Genomic DNA, 21,480 nt, shown 5'->3' with positions numbered 1-21,480 from the left:
TATTCAAACAACAATTATAAACTTTCATAATACAAATTTGTATTTACAATGTATGTATCTTTCATACAATATTATGCACCTTAATCTACTCTTAAATCTATACAAAACACAGTTTAGTTTAGGTTTCTTTTATAATATTCAATCTAAAAAACTTAAGATCTATTTTGAAACACACCAATCAACACTTATTAAACTTTTTTAGTATTAAATCTATTCTGAAACATACATGTGTATCAATTTTGGCATATATAAAATTTATAAAATTCATAACAATATTAACCACTCTTGAATTTACTTAAATCTGCTTTCAAACATATAAAGTTTAAACAACTCTAACAATTATTTCTAAGCCTACTCCTAAAATGCAACCTCATCAATGAAGATTTCAACACACTATCCCATCATGCTTCGGCTATCTACTCGCAACCCCTCCACTCGTTCACAACGGAAGGATATAAAATCGTAAGGATATAAATCGTACCTCCTCCTTGTGCACTGATTTTTGTAAAATAGACTAAGTCCATTTATAAACAAATATCTGGCCAGTACGGCCATAATAAATAACATTTAAAAACAAGAAAGGAATGGTAAAGTTGAGCGGGCTCAACTCTTAAATACCCTGTACCACCCCAAAACAAAAAATAAATAATTAATATTTAAAAAATTTAATTAATCATAAACTTAATAAATTAAATTAATTGGTATTAGATTTATCAGATAGATACCAAGTTTGGTAATTCTAGCTCGTGTGTTTCATACATTCCCACGAAACTAGTATAGCCTTTTACCCTTTGGGTTAAGGCTATAAAAAACGGAACAATTTACTCAATAAATAGCACACAAGCCATTATCAATCAAATAAACAGAAAAGTCTCTCCAAATTAGACTTGCTTTTCGACATTTTATTACGATTGCTAAATTCGTCCCTTCATGATTGAGGAAATTGCCAATTCAAACAATTAAATTGTCACGATGGGTGTATGATTTGTATGATAGCATATAAATATACTATATATTTGACCATTTGATAATATTAATAAGGCCAAATTTTAGCAACACAAGTAATAGTCTAATTCGCCGAACATATCTAAGTTTTGTTAACCCAACTTAGCTCTGTGTAGCTCCGTCCCATCAGCACCTGTGGGTGTGGTCTACATAGCTCAAGGATTCCACAAACATGAGAGCCATTAGCTGCCGCAATATAAGCCTTTATTTAAACATTAATCTTAACTAGCACTGCAAAGATACATATTATGTTGAAGACATACCGTTGAGTTGTTAACAGGGACAAGGATATGGATATGGAGGCAGAGTGCAGCCATCGTGCGTTGTTATGTGTTGCGTTTTCTTATTTTTGCAACATCCTGGCCATTTATGCATTGGAACAGCTAGCAAGGCATTTAGGCCATTTTATGGCCATCAGCCGCCAGCTGTCTGTCCTGGTGGCATCGCAGCGTACTCGCAATATTTACGCTTGTTGCCTGCAAGTTGCTTTTTATCATCATTAACGTTGCCTTCATCATTATATTCACAACTTAACGTCCACTTTTCCGTCAAACAGGCCGTAAAGTGGCATTTCCGTTGTCGCTGCATACCGCTCATCCCTCCTTGCCATTGCGCCTTTTTGTATGCAGCATAAAATTAAATTATTTGTTGCATAAGCTGCGAACGGGTGCATGGGGCCGCGTCTACAAAAGCCAACGAGGCATGCAGCAAAGTGCTAAGCCATGAGAAAGTGTGCACTTGAAGCAAGCCGCATGGCCATGCCACGCCCACATCCTGCACAGAGACCTACACCAGCAGCAGCAGCAGCACCATCACCAGAACCAGAACCAGCACCGGCCCAGCATATTATTATACTTTGAGCGGCGCCGAAATCAGGCAAAACTTTCAGCACGCCGCCGTTGCATTTTTGTCATAACGGCATCGTCGGGTGTGGATGGTGGTGGGGATGGTGGTGGGGGTGCGGATAAAGGCGCGGGTGGACGTTGGGTGGAAGAGTCGAAACGGGGCAACAGTTTTTCCGCTGTGCTGCGTTCGCCTGTTCTTCTTCTGTTTCAGCTTTTGCCGCTACTTCTGCTTCATCTTGCGCGCCTTGCATTTCGTTTCATTCATTTATTCCAGAGCTGGCTCTCATTCATTTCGGACTTGGCGAATTAATTCGTCTTTTGCTCTATATAGGTGGATATACGTGTATATATGTTTGTGTGGATGTGTGTCTGTGTGTATGTGTCCTGTGCCGCTGGCGAGTTGCGAAAGAAGCGCCCCGGCAACAAAAAGAGCAAATTTCAAGTTGAACTGGGAACTCTTCGTATAAATTTCACGGCCTGATGGCTGGTCTGCTCTTTTGGATGGGCTGCTTGCCAGTCCGCCTGCTGGATCGTGTGCGCCTGGATTTCGGGTTCACCTGGCTGGCTCGTTGGCAGGTGCTTGCACTTTTTTTTTTTTGGTATTTTTTATGTGGCTGCAATTTCCACTGCTCATTTGCATTTTTAATGAGACCATATAAAGAAGCGAACCATGCGGGTGAATTAAAGTAAGAGGGCGGTAGGGAGGTTGGCTGAGAAGTAGGCAGGGAGTGCGACTTGCAAATTATGAGGCAAAAGCTAAAGTTTTATTGTGCAAAAGAAAAACACATACACACTATACGAGTATATGTATATTGATGCACTCGTCAATCGCCACACTCCGTGCTGCTTCACTCCATCGCATTTTAAAATCTGTAAGCCCGGAGTTCTGGGCATCATTTGCATGTGGCGGATTTATCCGCATTACCATAAAAATGTTATTCCTTTACGTGTTGACCCTTCAATCAATCAATCAATCATTGGCTCCCTTGGATGGCAATTGGCGGTTGCTATCTTTGCCTTGCGGGTTCCTGCAGCGCTACACTTCCTGGATCAACGGTGACCGCAAGAGTATGTCTCGGAGCATAAATGAATGTTTAATTGTTCAATTTATTATGTGCCAGCAGCGCAGATTTCCCACATTATTTGCAGCATTCATATCTGGTCAATTTCCGTGTCCGTAATTTGCATATTTTTGCAACAAAAAGCCTGCAAACGAATCCATCAAACGTTCAAATGAAGCGCTGCAGTTTGAAAGTAAGGTTCTCCACCTCAACGAGTTATTCAGCATTGATAGCTGGTGCACAGTTCCCCCCAAACTGCAATGATTAGCAGTTGCTCCAAAACTATGCATAGCAACTTTATAGCATACTTAGCGGAGCAATCACGCTTAGCATGTACATCAACCTGTTACGGCCACAGCGAAGCACTGCTAAGAAAAAATTTAAACTAAGCGTTATTTGAACAATCCTTTTATTATATTAAATAAATAAATAATAATAATTGGCTGAGTGTACTATGTTTGATCGGCAGAAGCTGTTGCGAGTTTGTTTAGAATGTGTTCTTTGATTTGGAGCTGGTGGTGCGGGTGCCACCGCAAGGCCTACCGTTGCTGTTCTCAGTCTGCCGACAAATGTTCTCACGTCATGTAATTAGGGCATGGTATTCCATGCAGTCGCATCTGGCCAATCACCAGGTCGACTGACAACTACATGATTATGGAAACTACTACAAGACAACTGAATCCAAAAAGGACTCCCACTACTTCGATGTCTGATGTCAAGGATGGCGCTGGAACCCCCAAGGAAGCAGACGGGATCGGCAGACCTAAAAAAAGACGGCAACCTGGCGGCGGATGCACCCTTCAGGAATTCTCCCAGACACAACAACACCAAATGGGACACAGCCAGACAGACGGCTAGAAATAGAGAGTGTTAAGATTGGAAAAAATGTCCTTGTAGTAGCCCTAAGCTCCCAAGTGGAGTACAAAGGAAATAAAAAAAAAATTCCATGCACTAGCTATATATTTCTATATGAATGATAAGAAACAATACATGTAGATAGTGCTGTTGTGCTGTTTGTCCATTTGTATGAACAGTACTTTAAACATATTTGAAACACTAGAGGGAGAGCAAGAAAACACAAGAAGATTTAAACATATATTTACACATAAGTATGTCTTATTATTGATAACAACGTGTTCTATCATAAAATTACAGAGCTTCTATATTACTGTTTTTCGTAGCTTGCTTTTGAATGACTGCTCTGATCTAGATGGTGGATATGTCAATCAAAAGGTACGGAAACACAATTTCAACATTTATTATTCGGATTTCAAATACGTAGAACATTATATAGTTTAATAACAAAATGTTTCTTCGTAAATTGATATTTAGATATTTTTGACTTTGTTTTCCCGAAAAATCGAAAAGTTGGTTTTTTGCATTTTTATTGTATTTTGTTTCATCGATCCCTGTGGTCGCATTATTGACTGCAACTGCCAATGCTGTTGCCTTTCAAAAAAGTTATAAATGCGTGATTTACTTTAAAGGCTTAGAAGTTATGAGTGATTGAAGTTATTTATTGCACTTTGTAGTCCGCTTGACAGCACACCTTTCGCCAAATACCGCGAATGACTGTTGGCATCAAATAGATTGCGCCCTTAAATAATAGACCAATAATCTATTGTACTACATCTCAGCCATTATTTAAGGCGAACAACCGAACTAGTACTAACAAATAGTAAAACTGAGATTAGTAGTTTCTATGTATGCATCTAACTCATCTTTGAATGGGTACACTAGATATTTATATTTAAATATTTTTAATTATATAAAAACGGTAACTAGCCTTTTTTGAACGTTTTTCTCATTGAGGCAGCTCAATAGAATCGATAAATGGTCACATTTGTAAGAGATATCAGAAATTTTATAAGTTGCAGTCTTTCTTTCGCCACCCCTACCTCCTCGCCATATCAGTGAGTTTTCGAGAACTTTCTTAATTTTCAAAACTGTCTACCCAATACAACAAAATTACATACAATACCTCAATACATTAGTGCTCATGCTAATTCATATCGTGATAGGCCAATTATAAGTGAAGTTTAGCCATAAATGTATCTTTATCTATTGTCTGCCAGCTGTTGTTCTTATTATTCCTGTTTTTGATTAACTCAGTACTACACACATAGACACATAGCCACATACCCGTATTAATAGAATTAATATTTCATATTGTTTACTTTCATTTAATTAAATAAATTCCATTGCTGTTTTCATGTGTTTGTTGTATGTTTTCTTTGATCGTTTTATTCTAGTTTACAAATTTCGTTTACCATTTGACCCTTTACGAGGCTTGTTACCACCATTTCTTGTCTCCAGTATCCTGCTTCACCTCCACATAGCTGCTGGCATGGCCGTGTCCGTGGCCATGTCCGTAATTGAAATGCTGGCTCCCCTGGTGCTCCTGGTGGTAAGCATGCCCGATGTGCTTGACCACCGCATTGAAGCCATTGTGAGCATCGGCGGTGTATTCAACCACGCGCGTGCGTCCATCGGCCTCTTTCATGGTATAGCCTCCCTTCACCTTATCGCCATCGCGGGACTCCCACTGCTGCTTGATGTCGCCCGTTTTAGTGTCCTTGACGCCATAGTCGAACTGATATTTAGGGTGATGGGTGGGCTCCTCGTGATGTGGCGCCCAATGCTGCTGCGGAGCCCAGTGCTGCTGTGGCGCCCACTGCTTCTCCAGCTGAGCTGGATTCCAAGCATGGTCCACTGATCCACTGTGCCACTTGGTTGGCACCTCGTGATGCGTTTGCACGCTGTATCCAACGCTGTGGCCATGTGGAATGTAGCTTGCCATCGTCATGCCCAAGCCCATCAAGAGAGAACAGAGTAGATAAAAGTTTTGCGCCATTTCTGCTCAAATTTTCTTTAAATAGTGGCTTATTAGGTAATTTTTGCTGCTGTTGTTGCCTGCCCAAAAATGCTGCTGGCACTGTTGTACTAACTACCTAGTCTGTGGCTTATTTATACTTGTAGCTAAAGCAAATGCCATTCTACACTCATTTTTAAATTAATTACTTTTGTATGCGCTGTGCGGCCCGTCAGTCTGGAGGTTAAATAGGCTAGAAAAAGTAACGAATGCCTCACATATTTGTGCATATTTAACGCGAAACGATTTTTCCATACTTTTCAAATTGTTTTGTTGCGAGTCGGCCAAAAGGCAAGAATTGCTAAGACCCAACAATCATATGCGGCCCAAAAGAAGGTGCCAAAACAACAACTACTTATACTATAATATAGGCAACAAGAAGCGGGGCGTGAATACACGCTTGAACGAGCTTTAGGTGTTGTTGTTGCTTTTCAAAAATTGCTATTACTATGGTTTCTTGTTGGTGCTGCTAGAAATCAATCAACAAGTGTGGCCCGCTTTCAAATTAGCGAGCGCCGCGCCTCGCTGCATTTTCGGCCCAGCCAGCCAACGAATGACCTTGAGACTGATCAGACAAATGGACAACGGGCTGGCTGACCAAGTACTTCCGATTCGCAAACATAACAGTTGTCGATCATTTTCAATAGCAACATAAAGCGGCAATAATACCAAAGATACACAATAAGCTGCCCAGGCGAAAAATATGAGGCATTCCTAAAGCCTGATCTGCTAATTATACTCTGTACTTGAAATGTACAAGAAATGTACTGAAAAATGTTACACACATACATACATACATATATTCTTCATCAGCATGACAAGACGAGTCGATCTAGCCCTGTTTGTCTGTATGTCTGTCCGTCCGTATGAACACCTGGATCTCAGAGACTATAAGAGCTAGAGACACCAAATTTGGCACAAAGATGCCTTATGTGTGCGCGCTGTGCAAGTTTGTTTTCTTTTTTTGATTTTAATTTATCAGAACTGCATGCCGGAATATCAAGCATTGGAGGTGCATAAGGTTAAGAAACACAAACATGGCTTTATGCGTGACCCATCGGTCATTTCGCCCACGAAAACTGTCGGCCATGTGCTCGAGGCACGTTGGAAAATCGGCTTCACCGGCTATCCTGTAACAGAGAATGGCAAGCTGGGCGGCCGCCTACTGAGAATGGTCACGTCTCGTGATATTGATTTTCGTGAGAATCAGTCGGACATGCTGTTGGAGGACATCATGACCAGGGATCTGATCACAGCCCTTAATGGCATCATTCTTCCGACGGCAAATTTCATATTAGAAAAGAGCAATAAGGGTAAGCTGCCGATTGGAAACGAGGCTGGCTATGATTGCGCTCACGAATCTGAAGAAGACACGCTGCTATCCCAATGCCTCAAAGGATAGCAACAAGCAGCTGAGGCCAAAAATCTTATTGACGTCGGCGTCGACGGCCTCCGTTTGCATCACCCAGGAGGTAAGGGCTTGCGGCTGCCCGCAGGCGACTGGGCACATCGTTAAGGCTTTGGCGCTGGGTGCCAGTGCTGTTATGATGGGCTCCCTCCTGGCCGGCACTTCGGAGGCGCCCGGCGAGTATTTCTTTTCGGATGACTTCCGCTCGAAGAAATATCGTGGCATGGGCTCCCTAAAGGCCATGGAACAATCAGATAAGTTATCTTTGTGATCCAATCAGTCTAAATAGACTATAGGTTGACTATTTCAATTTTATTTGCCATTTTATTGTGCATTTAAAGTTTTAATATTATTTAGAAAAATAATCGATGAAGAACGGAAAATAAACTTTTTTATCCAAAGATCTGGACAAATCATATTTATTAAAATTTAATTTCGCTTTATTTTGTTTTTATTACGTTTTTTTTTATAATTTTATAGAAAGTTATTTCAATTTTCTTCAAATATTGAAAGCTCATTCCTGAAGTTTTGAAATTATTTATAAATAAAAAATCAATAAGAGAAGGAAAGTACACTTTTTCAGCAAAAGATCTAGACAAATGATATATATAATATTTATTACAATTTAATTTCGCTACATTTTATTTTAAATACGGATTTTTTGTAATTTTAAAGAAAGTTATTTCAATTTTCTTCAATATTTGAAGGCTCATTTCTGAAGTTTTGAAATTATTTATAAATAAAAAATCTATAAAGAGCGGAAAATAAACTTTTTAGCAAAAGATCTACCCAATTATATTTATTAAAATTATAATTTCACTTCACTATGTTTTTTTAAACGATTTTTTATAATTTTAAAAAAAGTTATTTTATACTTTTATGTTGTACAAATGTGTAAAGAAATCAGCAGAGCTCATTATATTTCTTTTGTTTATAAACATTTTTCCATGTTCTTTTTATCTGAAAGTAAGTCTTAAAAATCGGTACACATTCGAAGTAACAAATGACATTTGATAACAAGTTGAAACAAATTACTTAGGAGGGCATAGAAATAGGAAAACTGACCAGGCTGTATTCATAAAGAATTATGTTTCTTGCTACCTAATTGAAGTTACTTTAATAATTAATTAATTTTTCAATAGTGGCAATCGGTTAAACAAAGGCACAAAAAGTTTTTTAATTACCAAATCAAAACGGTGAATGGCAAGCTCGACTGATGGGCATTGGAGCTATAAAAAGCGTGAGGGGCCCCATCAAGAACCATTAGAAATCCAATAACCACCAACTGCAAACAACATGCCACCACTAAGCGCAGTCTTGGGGCTTACCATGTTGGGCTTGGTAGCAACCAACTGGGCGCCACACGGTCACGCCACAAGCTTCAGTGTGCTGACCAAGCACGAGGAACCCCACAAAAGCCATGGAGGTTGGCATGACGCCTTGACCAGCGGCTACGGTGTCTACGGAGGCTATGGGGATGGGTACGGACATGGCATAAAGCATGAGCCATATCACCATCCCAAATACCACTTCGACTACGGCGTCAAGGATCTGCACACAGGCGATCAGAAGAGCCAATGGGAATCTCGTGATGGTGACAAGGTCAAGGGCAGCTATTCGCTCAAGGAATCTGATGGGACTACGCGGGTGGTAGAGTACACTGCTGATGATCACAATGGATTCAATGCCGTAGTCAAGAAGTTGGGTCATGCCAAGCACCCGCTCGTGTATAAGAAAGACTATGGATATGAAAATATCTACGGCGCAGGATACGGCTACCGTCAAGATGTGGCAGACTACGGCTACCGTCAAGATGTGGCAGACTACGGACACGGATACGGACATGGACATGGACATGCGAGCAGCTATGTGAGCATCAAGCAGTCGCACTAATAACACAAATACCTGACCAACTAGACTTTGACAAGATAATACCCGTACGTGCATACTACCATATACTAATGTGTAAACAGTATTTTAGGTTTTTGTTCAGCCACCAAATAAGCTTTTCTAGCCTGTAGTATTAACTTATAATTAATTACCAATTGCATTAAAGCAAATCGTTCACGCCCAGAATTAAAGAGCCTCTTATTTATGTTAAACAGCTATCAATTTTATAATGCCTGCAGACAGCTGCCACAGCTGCGACTTTTACTCGCCGATCGCAGTTGAAACTAAAAGTTGAGACGTCCAAAACGGTGCGGTGATAGCCAACAGCAGCAGCAGCTAGAAATGAAAAGCGGCGATTCAGTGCGAGTCGAAACTAGTATTTCGGATGCGACGCGACGGGCGCAGAGTCATATAGTACATATAATTGTCAATTAGCCAGAGCTGAGGAAGCCCCAGCTTCCAGCACCACCACCAACCCACGCGAGCTGCGTCTCATCTCTCGGTCGCACGCTGGATGACGCTGCGCAGGCGCAGGCGCAAGTGCCGGTTCAGGTGCCGGGCCAGGTGCCGGGGCAGGTGGAGACGCAGAGACAGACTCTGACAACTTGACAACAACCAGTCGGGCCGGAAAATCTTGTCGCCGGGAAAACGGTCTGCTGCCTTACCGGTCGTCTTCGGCAGCTGCGGTCCCGGCTATGACTATAAATAGTTTGGCATTGCCGCGCAAACGCTTTAATTACGTTTTTGTCCTTGACATTGGCTAGCGAGCGAGCGAACGAGCGAGCGACAACGACGCGTTTTTCGTGCGATTTTAATCGCCAGTTGCTGCTGCATTGCGACTCGGCAATTGTGTTTATTTTGTTATAAATAATTGTAATTTGTTTTTATAAAAATGAGATTTTATGTAAGTGAAACACGAGCTCGGCGAAAATATACAAATGTGTGTACACGAATTTCGTTTTGGTCGAATTATTGACAAAATACAGAAGAAAAAGCCAGTGCTGTTTGTGTTGTCCAAACTTTCTCCAAAGTGAAAGTCATAAAAATGCAGAGCAATTGAAATGCAAATAGTGAAAACTGCAATACAATTTGAATTGAAGAAAATACTTCACTTAACATTTATTTAAATTATAGTATCGTGCTATTCAAAGAAGCAATCGCATGAAAGCAAAACATTGACATGCTTAGAACACAATTAATGCTTAATTATACAATGATAAGTATAATTTATAAGTAGTATAAATTTCTACTAGTCTTGCCTTCTAAGGCACCTTCCTTAGAAATGTATTCATGTACATAAGTCCTTGGGCAAAAACATATCCATACAAGAACAACAAATAATATATTGTTGACTCAGGAGAAAGCCACACTTTATTAAAATTCCACTTTAGTTTTTAATACCCCGTACCGAAAGAGTAAAAGAGTATACTAGTTTAGCGCGAATGTAGGTAACAGCCAATAGATCACACAAAGTACATATACAAGTATATATTCTGGATCAGTATGACAAGACGCGTTGATATAGAATAGCTGGCCGGACTGGCAATCAAATTTTCCCCCACCGGGTTGGAGATTTTGCTTTTTCTCTTTTTGACTTGCTTCATCTAGATAGCTCTTAAGTAGAATTGCTTTTCACCTCTACTATCTATTTTTTTTTAGTGGTGTAGGTCTATAATGTCTCTGACAACATATGGCTGTAAAACTCCCCCAAAGTGTTAATAGACATTATTGTATAGATATTTTTGAGGCATTGATATTTTTTTTAATTTTAAATTATAACTTAAACTGTATTGACAGAATTATTTGTTAATATATTTGATAATTAAATAATCATTAATAATCATGTCCGTCCATATGTCTAGTGTGCTTTTCGAATTTTCCATAACTCCCGTAGTTCTTTGAATTTGTTAATCAAAGTTATCATTTAAAACAGGTTAGTTCTTATGTACCCTCATGCTAAGTTCCATTGTGTTAGGTTAACTTTTTTAGGATATTTCATATCTGTTGGTATATGGCAGCAACTGTTCTTGTTGTTGATTTTGTTGTTGCTACTCCACACATACGAACACATGGTTACGCAAAGACACACATACGCCTCGGGTCCTCAAAACTCAAACATACAGGGTGCGCCATCTTTTATGTCTGTATGTAGATATTGAATAACTTTGTCATCAGTGAACCGATTGACTTGAGTAGACCAGTGTTGAAAACCTCAGTTCAAGAAATTGTACAGAACCAAATTAAATAAAAATATATCATACTTGAAAATCGGTTGTTTATTTTCAAGGATATTCAATGTTTGCATACCGACATAAAAGATGGCGCACCCTGTACATTCTTGTTACGAGTAGGATTACGTGTTCTTTTGAAGGCTGGGTGTATTACTACGTATTTTTCGATTTGTACAAGTTGCTTCAAAATGTGAAATGTATTTTTGACTCGAATATTTTACGATGTTAAAGGCTGTGTTAATTTTAAGTGTAATGGCAGACTTTTTCGACCGAAGCATTGTAGAAAAGTCGGCTCAAGTCGACGTGATTTGTGAGGTACAAGAAAAAGGATAGTGATGTCATGTTATTTACATTTTAGGAATTACGGAATTACTGTAGAGACGATCTAGAAATGTCAGTATGTCAAGATCTTCCTCTAATATACGAATAAGAGCCACCAATCTGATATTCACGTGCTGCATTTTTGAGGATTTAGAAAAAGACCCTTGCTTTCATGCAGACTGAGAGACACGATTCTTATTTTCATGATAAAGAATATATGTGTGTATGTAGAATACTGTGTTGGGGTTTTCAAGCCTCCTGCCTTTCACCCAGAGAAAAAAATATATAAAAATTTGCTAATGCTTTTTTATTACTCATTCTAACTAGAGAAACTCGGCTCAATTAATCGCCATTAAAATTTACTTAAAAGTCTCAAATATTTTTGCCGTTAAAATTGAATTTGTTAGAAAAATTTGGTCTGCAGCCTTATATATAAAATAGTATTAGACATTAAAGTAGTATAAATTAAGAATACAATCGGTATACAATCTTAGCTCTCAAAGGAGCAGCCAGCAATATCTGTATGACAGCTTCATGCCTTGTACAAGTAATAACGGAATGAAAAGTGCAAAGAGCACCGGAGCACAATTTTATTGAAGTGACCAAACTACGACCAATTGGTCCCAGTTTTTTGGTTAAGCTTACTCTGCCCGTTAAGCCGAACATTGCATTAATTGCGTAGGTTTCATCATATCAATGAAAACGAAATCTCCCAATGCATTCCTCCCCAATCGCACACACAAACGCGCACAAGGTCTGTTCAAAAGAAAAGGTGAATTTTGAATTTTTTATATATTATTTTTATATATTCCAATCAGAGAACTGCATGAGTGCCTATTTTTGTGACTCTAAGTATACTTACTGAAAAAGCGGTTGCGGTGTGATCGCCACCGCATACTATTTTGTCAATTCAGTCACCTACTCAAAAGGCATTTTTGTATTGCTATGACTGGATCACTTTCGTACTCGATCATGGGTGTATGCGGTTTCTGCTTTACTTTTTCATCGCACATTCTTGTTGTCGTTTTCTGCAATCGTACTTATACTCATACGCGCACAATACAAATATTGCGTGCGCAAGAAACGATGAGAGAAGAGTTGACAAAATCAATGTGATGATTAGCAAAGCAAAGACCGGGTACTGCAAACACCGCATATGAAAATCGAAGCGAAGCAAAGACCAAGTACTGAAAACAACGCATGTGCATAACGGCGTTTTTTTATGTATGCTCATAATGCACTGTAAATTATTTTTTTCTGCATTCTGCTTCATATGGAAGGGTATAGTTAATTGCTGCATAAGCCTCATTAGTGTTGAATCGATCATAGAGGAACGTATTCATAAGAGCAAAAAAATGAATTAAATAAATCCTTTTAATTTTGTACACATCTTTTTTTTTACCTTGCCTTGTTTATGTTTGTATTCTTAGCGATATAGCCAAAACAAAATCGTAGCGGAATATGTACAGTGTACACACAAAAGAACATACATACATATTCTACTACATACATATGTACATACGTGTAAACACATGTGCACTGAATATCCAAGGTCAACATCGCAAATCATACTTTCATAAGTACAAGTATTGCAGGCACCGCATCTGAATTGATCGTGCAGAGCGAACACTCAAAAAGACAGAGTAAAAAAATTGCCGAGTGCGAGAAAACCCAATACTCAATTGATCGCAAAAATTTGGTGGTGGTTTTTACTCGCACAAGTTTCTTTGCAATCACTAACCGCATAAGTACAAAAATGAGTGAAGAGGATAGCGAAAAGTCTTGTTGTGATTGCATTGATCTAAGTATAAGAAGGCCATGAGTATAATCAACACCGCATCATTTTTTATGCGGTGTTTTGTGTGATCGTGAGTGAAATATTCTAAGTAGGTATGCGGTGTACTTATTGTTGCGGTGCACCGCTGCAGGTCTCTGATTCCAATCCTCGAAGCACTTCTGAAATGCGCTTTTCGGTATGGCCATCAGTTCGTTCTTCGATTCTGACTTTATCTCTTCATTGGTCTCTTCAGTTTTGGGAATAAGAAAACGTCGCAAGGAGCCACATCAGGTGTTTTTGTTGTTTTTGTTAATACATACATAATTTTTAATCCATTTTTTTTTTTCAAAGTTCAAAAATCGAAGAACATACAAAAACGTGAAAACCTTTTGACAACAACAAACTAGTACTTATCCAAATGGGCTGATAATGCCAACAACGATAATCGAATGTACACAACGCGCAGAAATTCAACATTCGCCTTTTCTTTTGAACAGACCTCGTAAACTCGTACATATGTACATATGTATTACTGGCGATCGTGCCGAGTCGAACAGCCGAAAAAGCAAAAACTGTTGCAATTTGCTGCCAGGTAGCCCCAAAATACCCACAAGCGGACCGAGACTGAAACTGGCAATTTGAAAATTGAATTGTACGAGACAGTCGTACATTCGAACACTCGCCTGCCATCCTGCCAGACCTGTTACGCTACTGGTCTTAGGCAAAACCATCAATCTACACTCCACTGACATTTGCTGTCACATGTACGAGTACGAGTACGAGTACGGCTACTATATGCTCCTAATTTTGGCCATCTGACAACTGTCACAACTGCATATGACATGTACCACCCAACACCCCACACCGTCTGTACAGTGTACACTGTACACTGTACACTGAACACTGTCATGAAAAATGGTACAATGAGTCCGAACATGCGTTGCGTACTCGCATGATCTGTTGGCTGGCAGACCAATTAATTGGCCCAAACTCGCGTAATAATTTTGTTGGCAATTTATTAAGTTGCTTGTTGGCCAACTTGTTTTATCGCCTCATTTATTAACCGTTTGCTGATAAAACATTCATATTTCTATTAAATGCCTTAGGTTAGGCGCAGTATCAGCCCGTTGGCGACATCGCCGTCCTGGGCGCGCCTTCTTGCGAGCACGTTCCTGGCCATTAGCCTGTGCTCACATCAGGCTGCTGCCGGCGCCTCGCCCGTTGTGGTGGAGGATGACGGGATGATGGAATACGCACCGGAATTCGTAAGTAGAGCAACCATATACTTTACATTCGATAAAGAAATAATTGCATTTTAATAATTGATTTTAATTGCATTCGTTGAGCCAATTACCTACAAGTAGTTATCCAGGTGATACAAGTTTTTTTAGCCCCTCATTCAACTAAGAAAGAAATATATTGTAATTACATATGTATATACAAGTATGTAAGCTCAACTCACTCGTTTTTTGCTCTGCTCTGCCCATTGCCCTTACATGGTGTTTTAGTGCGACCCTTTGAGTATCAGGCACCATACAATGGTTGGCCATTGGAAGGCTTTTTGGGCTTATGTGATTTCTCCAAGTTATTCGCTTAACTAGATAGCTACCAAGGAAAATGATTGAAATGAATATATATTTTACTGGAATACACTCATGGACAGAATAATGGTTGTTAGCATATTTTTATCAAAAAAGGTTTGGCTTTCATATATAATTTAATTTATATGAAAGAAATTGTTAGTTTTCAATAAATAATAGTTTAGCTTAGTTAGTTAGTTTTCAAAAACTAACTTAGACAGAATGATAGGTGTGACCAACAAAAATAGTAATAAATATTGAAATTATGTTATGTTTATTGAACTGATTAGAGCGCACTTTATACCCTGAATATTCACCATTATTCTTGATGACTTTTTCGATTCCTGCAGACATAAAGGATACCAACTGAAATCTCTACAGGAATGTATGTATTACAACAATAATTTCGAGCACATTGTATGCCAGCTTATCTTAATTTTCAATCATTTCAAACAGAAAGCACTCGTCTGGAAACTGCATTTTTACACTCTGTTCCTAAAGATGTAGAAGTATATTAGACTTAAGCAAAGTGAGAAATCCAACAGGCAGAAAATATAGCACCATACACTACATATACTTTGATCAGCATGACATGACGAGTCGATTTAGCTCTGACTGTCTGTGTGTCTGTCCGTTGTGCGTCCGTATGAACATCTAGATCTCAAAGACTATAAGAGCTAGAGACACCAATATGCCTTATAGGTATATACAGTCCTCTTCCCCACTCCTTTGCTATTAGTGATTTCCCATTGCTCCCGTAATTCGTGGCATTTTTTATCCAAATTTGACAATTACTTCAGGTGATAGAATTTTAAAGAAAGTTATAACCATAAATGTAATCTCTGTCCATAATCCCACACAGACGCGGACTTGTTGTTTTTATACTCTGTACATAAAATATACAAGAGTATATTAGATTTGCGGGAGGTGAAAAATGTAACAGGCAGAAGGTGGCATACCCCACAAAATTGATCAGCGTGACAAAACAAGTCGATGTAGCACTGCTTGTCCATCTGTCCGTCCGTATGATCACCTAAATCTTAGAGACTACAAGAGATAGAAACGCCAAAATTTGCAAAAAGATACCTTACGTGTGTACGCTAACCGAGTTTGTTTATTTTTTCGTATTTCCCTATCTTCAGTTATACTTGTACACTCTTTACGTGAATTGGAATACCAAAAGAGCTAGAATCGACCAATATTTTTTGACTTTTTCTTTAATTCTTAATTTCTGTAATTGTTCTACACATACATATGTATATACTTAGTATTTCAAAGTCGAAGCTTCTCCACTTGTTTTTAATGTACTTTTTCCCCACATGTTTTTAAATGTGAAAACTTATCTGGGCCATGGCCGTTTCATATTATTATGGAACCATAGACTAATACTATAATCTGGGTAGATATAAAAAAGTTTGTAATACAAGTATGTACCGGTTTTTGAGGGACACCGTTTTTTAATATTTGTAGATCCAACGGTATATTGAGAATCCGCTTGCTGTCCTTCTTACAGATCATATTCCTTGAGAGATAACAGATGACCATAGCTTAATACTTAAGATTAACTTATTTAATTCAATTTCCCAACAGATTGCAGGGCTTTAAAAGTGAATAAGGCTAGAAATATTGTTGCTATATATTTAGCTGACAACGCCCGCATGTCAAGCTGTGACATGCCATTTACGAGTATATGGCAAGCCGTTGGCCTGCTCGACGACATTGTTGGGGGCGACAGGTAATCGCCGAAAATGCGAAAATTTGAAAATGCGTTTTGCGTGCACAATAAACGACAGTCTGGCGCCATATAAGGCAAGAGCGTAAGCTGCTGGTGGTAGAGCTGCACCTACCGAGACAAAGCGAAAGGCCACGCACTCGGTCAGGCAGGCAGGCAGGCGGGCAGGCGGGGAAGCAAGGAGGCGAGGGGCGAGGAGGCGGGCACAATTCTTTCTTTACTTTGCCATAACTGTTAACTGACAGCGCGTTTAACATTTTAAAATGTTTTCCATGCTGTTTTTAAGGCGCACAACTTGGCATTGCCGTCGTCAAGGCGGTTAACGCCTTGAATTGTGCGTGGCCTATCTGTCTGACTGCCTGCCTCTATGTCGGTTAGATATGTCTTGGGCTCCCACGATCTGTCTGTCGTTCAATTGAGCCAATTGTGTCGCTAAGTCGTCGAGAAACAGGCATGCGATTTGAGCGATGGAGCGATGGAGCGATCAAGTAATCAAGCGAGCTGAGTCCGTTGTCACTACATTTGGCAGGCATCGTCAGTGTAATTTGCATGCATACCCCCAATTGTATATACAAGTAGTATATACAGATATACAATAAGCTTCTATGGGCCAATCATAAATTCTACAGCAAATTTATGAGGCAAAGTTCACACACGCTAGTGCACCCACAGCCAATGGTAATTGGGGCCAGCAACTGGCAACTCCACATTTTGGTCGTTCGCAATTTTGGCCCCTGGGTGGCCAGCAACTTACGCAACCAACGCCAAGTTGTGCGATTAAAAACTATATTTTTAACTTTTGCCAACTCGCTGCTCAAGTTACGCGCTCGCATGTAATCATTTGTTTTGTGTCACGCATACGCCGTGTTGTGCGCTGCCAAACACCGACCAACACCAACGGCTACAACAGAGGCAACAACAACAACAACACCAACCGCCAGCAACCGCCAGCAACCGCCAGAGCGCGGTCAGCGTCGTGAGTGCGTGCCCGCGCTGCAATATCTGAAACTCTTACACGCCGGCCTGGGACTTGCCATTTATGGATGTCTGTGCTCCTAATTGAAATCGGGCCAAAGCATGTGAGATACTTTTTCATCTCGCTAGTGGCATAATAAATAAATAAATAAATGAATAAACTAAAATAAACACACAGGGTATTAATTGAATTTATGTAAATGTCTGTCATTCGTCTCTCTGGGATTAAAGTGTTACAAATCCGTTGAAAGTAGTCTAGTCTAATCGGCTTTTTAAACGCCTAATTCATAATTTAATTGCAATTTCTTGATTGCGGCTATCGATCAAAGAAAACCCAGCCCCTACTGTGCGCGAGGCAGAGCAGAGCGGAGCGGATCGGAGCGAGTTTTTGCCTTGACACCATTTGGCCAAGCCAAAACGGCCAACGTTTTTGTTTGTTTGGTTTTTATTGTATGTACGAGTATATGTTCTTGCTGTCGAACAAACATAAAATTCTAAGACATTGACATGGCCAGGGGGCAGTAGGCTTTTAAGGTGCGGTCGTGGCACACACGTTTTTCAAGTGTTGCCAAGCACACCTAAAACACTAGGCTCCCTAATTAATAGCAAACTTTACTCTTCTCGCCCCAATAGGAGCATCCCGAGTACGCATTTAGCTACGGCGTTAAGGATCTGCACACCGGCGATGTGAAATCGCAATGGGAATCGCGCGAGGGTGACACCATCAAGGGCCATTATAGCATTCTGGAACCGGATGGCTCCATCCGCACCGTTCATTACACGGCTGATGGCAAGAAAGGCTTCAATGCTATTGTTAAGACAGTTGGTGCCAACTCGCATCCCATAACCGAAACGCCTGATGGCGCCAATGTCGTTAACGATGATACATCGCAGTCCAAGATCAATCACTATAGCAAAGATCAGGAGCACATTGTGCTAAGCTCTGATATAAAGCCACTGAAGCGACCCATCGAAGATCTCACACACTCGCATCCGAAGATACCGAGTCTGATTGAGTTCAAGCCGCACGCGCGCATCAAGCAGGTGCCCATGGACCTGGAGCCGAGCATTAGGGAGCGCCTACAGCACGCTCGCGACAACTACTACAAGCAGGTGGCCGCTGCCCACAAGCTGGAGGACTACTCCTTAAAGCTGCAGCCCAACTATGCTGTGCAGGAGGGTGAGTGGAAGGCGCTGATTGTAAGCGATCCGAAAGAGTATCGCCCGCACTACACAACAAGCGCGCCGGCGCACCACGCCTACTACGACTACTACAAGCCTAAAGAGATCCCCCACAACTATCTACATAAGCCCTCCGCGCCGCAGCAGTCGCTACACACCAGCTTCACAAGCTCCAAGACCCGTCCCGTCTCGAGTGGCGAACCCATTTCAAATCACATACATCAGAAAAAGGTGGTGCACACCACGCCCGGCCTGAAGCACTACAAGTACAAAGGAGTGGCCAAGAGCTATGCGCGTCCGGACTATGCCAGCTACTTTCAGCGCAAGCCCAAGAAGCTGCCACCTCCACCGCACGCACTTGCTCCCAAACAAAGGCCACACAATCCCCAGGGCAACGGACCCGTCCTATTCCCCGGTGTAGACGAAGACGACTATGAGGACATAGACGAGGAGCAGCACGAGGCTTCGGCCAGTCTAGTGCAATCAATGGTGAGGCGGGACAAAAAGCACATGGTACCTATGTATGCAGGCGGGCATCATTTCAGCAGCGGCAACTACAGACGACTGCGACTCCAGAACGGGTTGTAGATCGGAGTGATGGGAATTTTATAGTGCTTCCTTTCTTTGTGTTAATCGCTGTTATATTTATTCTTAATTTATAATGTTTGAGCTGTATTTGTGGCACTCCAAATAAAATACTTAGTTTGTTCTTATTCGTCTGATCTACGTTGATCTTAGGCTGCAACAAAATTGTTTCCAGAAGTAAATCATTGAGTTGCTTACTCATTGCAATAAGAAGTCGGATCTAAGCAAGATAAGTACAAGTATACTGAACAGTTACCATTATCCTCTATCACCTTGAAACATTGATTTTGTTGCCTAAAGAATACAACTTTTAAATCTGTGAAGCCTTTTCATTTAATTATATAGTACTCTTTACCGGGAAAGTAAGTACAATGGTATTTTAGGTTTGCGAAAAGTGAAATATGGAACGGGCAGACCCTAGCTAGAGATACAAAATGTTGTACATGTGTTTATTTTTTGGGATGAAGTGAGACACTCTCCTACTTAACTGTGATTTTCCATAACTTCTTTCATATAAACATTTTCCCACTTCTCCCTACTCCCCTGCAGTTCGTAGAATTTTTTCTTCTAATTTAAAAATTATTTAAAGAGTTCGTTGGTCTATGGGTTCATCTCAGAAAGTATGAGTGCTGTGTATTCATTTCCTCTGGCCAAGTGTAGTTTGGGCTTTTTTCTGATGCACCCCTCACAAAGCGGGTTTTAGTAAATCAGCTAAGTTTGTGATCGGATAAGCAACAAATTAAATTATTTACCAGCGACTGTTGTTCCACTGTGTAGCTGTTCTCCTATTGGCCAACACTTCAGGATACAAAACCATAAACTCAAATTGTACCTATACAATGGCTTACAGCTTATTTAGTGCGGTACTTTATCGCCATTGGAGTATTATAAAAAGGAAAGTATTATGAATTAAGCTAAATTATTGGTACCATATAATACAATCTTTAGTTTTATATGCGACATCTTTTATTACCCTTTTTGCATAAAACATCCAAAGACAAACAATTCTGCTTACTTTCTGGTTAGAGCTTATTTTATGCAGCTAGTTTCAAAGCAGCAGAAAGCTATCGTTTGATTTATTCTATTTGTATTTTTTTGAACTGATTAAAGGCTTTTTTGTGTCGATGCCAGCAAATTTATAAACACACCTGGAGTAATATTACACCATTCAGCTGTTACCGCTCTTTAAGATATTATTTGTTTTAAATTTTGTGCATTTTCTGTCATTTATGGGGCGGTACATATTTTTGGAACGATCTAAGAAAGTATAAAATCTAGAATATCGAAACTTTGTATGCAGCTTTTCCTACAAGTATGTGCGGAAGAGGAATTGCATTTCATTCGGCTATTATATTGTTGGTGCTATTTGGTATTAAAGCACACATAGAGAACTATGTTGTTTTAAAACTTGTTTCTTTATAAAGATATTTTAACTAAAGTGCAGTTAATCTTAGATGGCAACTCACCAAGTAATTGAACATACCCTCGCAGGTTCGGACATCCCTCAGTAATCCCAATGCTGGGCAGACTGTCATGATTACATACAATTTATCTCTAATAAGGGGTTTTTGCTCCTACTTGCGTATACACATGCCCCCCCTAGAAGTAGATCGAGCAAATTGCTGCTAATTCAATTTATTTTTCTCTAATGACAGCATATCTAGCGCACTCAAAACGCATTTTTGACCAAAAACTCGTTTTAACGTATACACCTTTGTGGATATGTTTGTATGGGTGAGAAATGTGGTAGAAAGAACTACGTATAGTATTTACACTCAACAAAAAAAAAAACAATTTTTGATTTCAATTCAAATACGAAATCTTTTTCAATATCGGATGACCGGTTTAAATATTTTTATAGCCTGTACCCAAAGGGTAAAAGGCTATACTAGTTTTGTGCGAATATATGTAACATACAGGAGGAGGCGTGGCAGACCCCCAAAAGAATATATATTATTGATCAGGGTGACAAGACGAGTCGATATAGCTATGTCCGTCTGTCCGGCCGTCCGTCTG

General features: G+C 40.0%; 3 protein-coding genes and 1 pseudogene across 3 annotated transcripts; 3 read left to right on the top strand and 1 right to left on the bottom strand.

Moving 5' to 3' along the window:
* Positions 1-5,204: 5,204 nt before the first annotated feature.
* LOC115634002 lies at positions 5,205-5,765 on the bottom strand. The gene has a single exon (XM_030531530.1). The coding sequence runs from the start codon at positions 5,763-5,765 to the stop codon at positions 5,205-5,207; it is 561 nt and encodes a 186-aa protein (XP_030387390.1).
* Positions 5,766-6,759: 994 nt separating this feature from the next.
* On the top strand, positions 6,760-7,462 carry LOC115633992 (annotated as a pseudogene).
* Positions 7,463-8,487: 1,025 nt separating this feature from the next.
* Positions 8,488-9,084, top strand: LOC115633983 (adult-specific cuticular protein ACP-20). Its single transcript, XM_030531507.1, has one exon. The coding sequence runs from the start codon at positions 8,488-8,490 to the stop codon at positions 9,082-9,084; it is 597 nt and encodes a 198-aa protein (XP_030387367.1).
* An 889-nt stretch (positions 9,085-9,973) lies between these two features.
* LOC115633972 lies at positions 9,974-19,467 on the top strand. Its single transcript, XM_030531496.1, has 3 exons — positions 9,974-9,985; positions 14,517-14,675; positions 18,331-19,467. The coding sequence occupies exons 1-3, from the start codon at positions 9,974-9,976 to the stop codon at positions 19,465-19,467; spliced, it is 1,308 nt and encodes a 435-aa protein (XP_030387356.1).
* Positions 19,468-21,480: the final 2,013 nt, after the last annotated feature.

The sequence above is a fragment of the Scaptodrosophila lebanonensis genome, unplaced genomic scaffold, assembly GCF_003285725.1.
Source record: "Scaptodrosophila lebanonensis strain 11010-0011.00,11010-0021.00 unplaced genomic scaffold, SlebRS2 tig00000001-arrow-pilon, whole genome shotgun sequence".
In the NCBI taxonomy this organism is placed as follows: Eukaryota; Metazoa; Arthropoda; class Insecta; order Diptera; family Drosophilidae; genus Scaptodrosophila; species Scaptodrosophila lebanonensis.
This window is presented reverse-complemented; position numbering and strand designations above follow the sequence as displayed.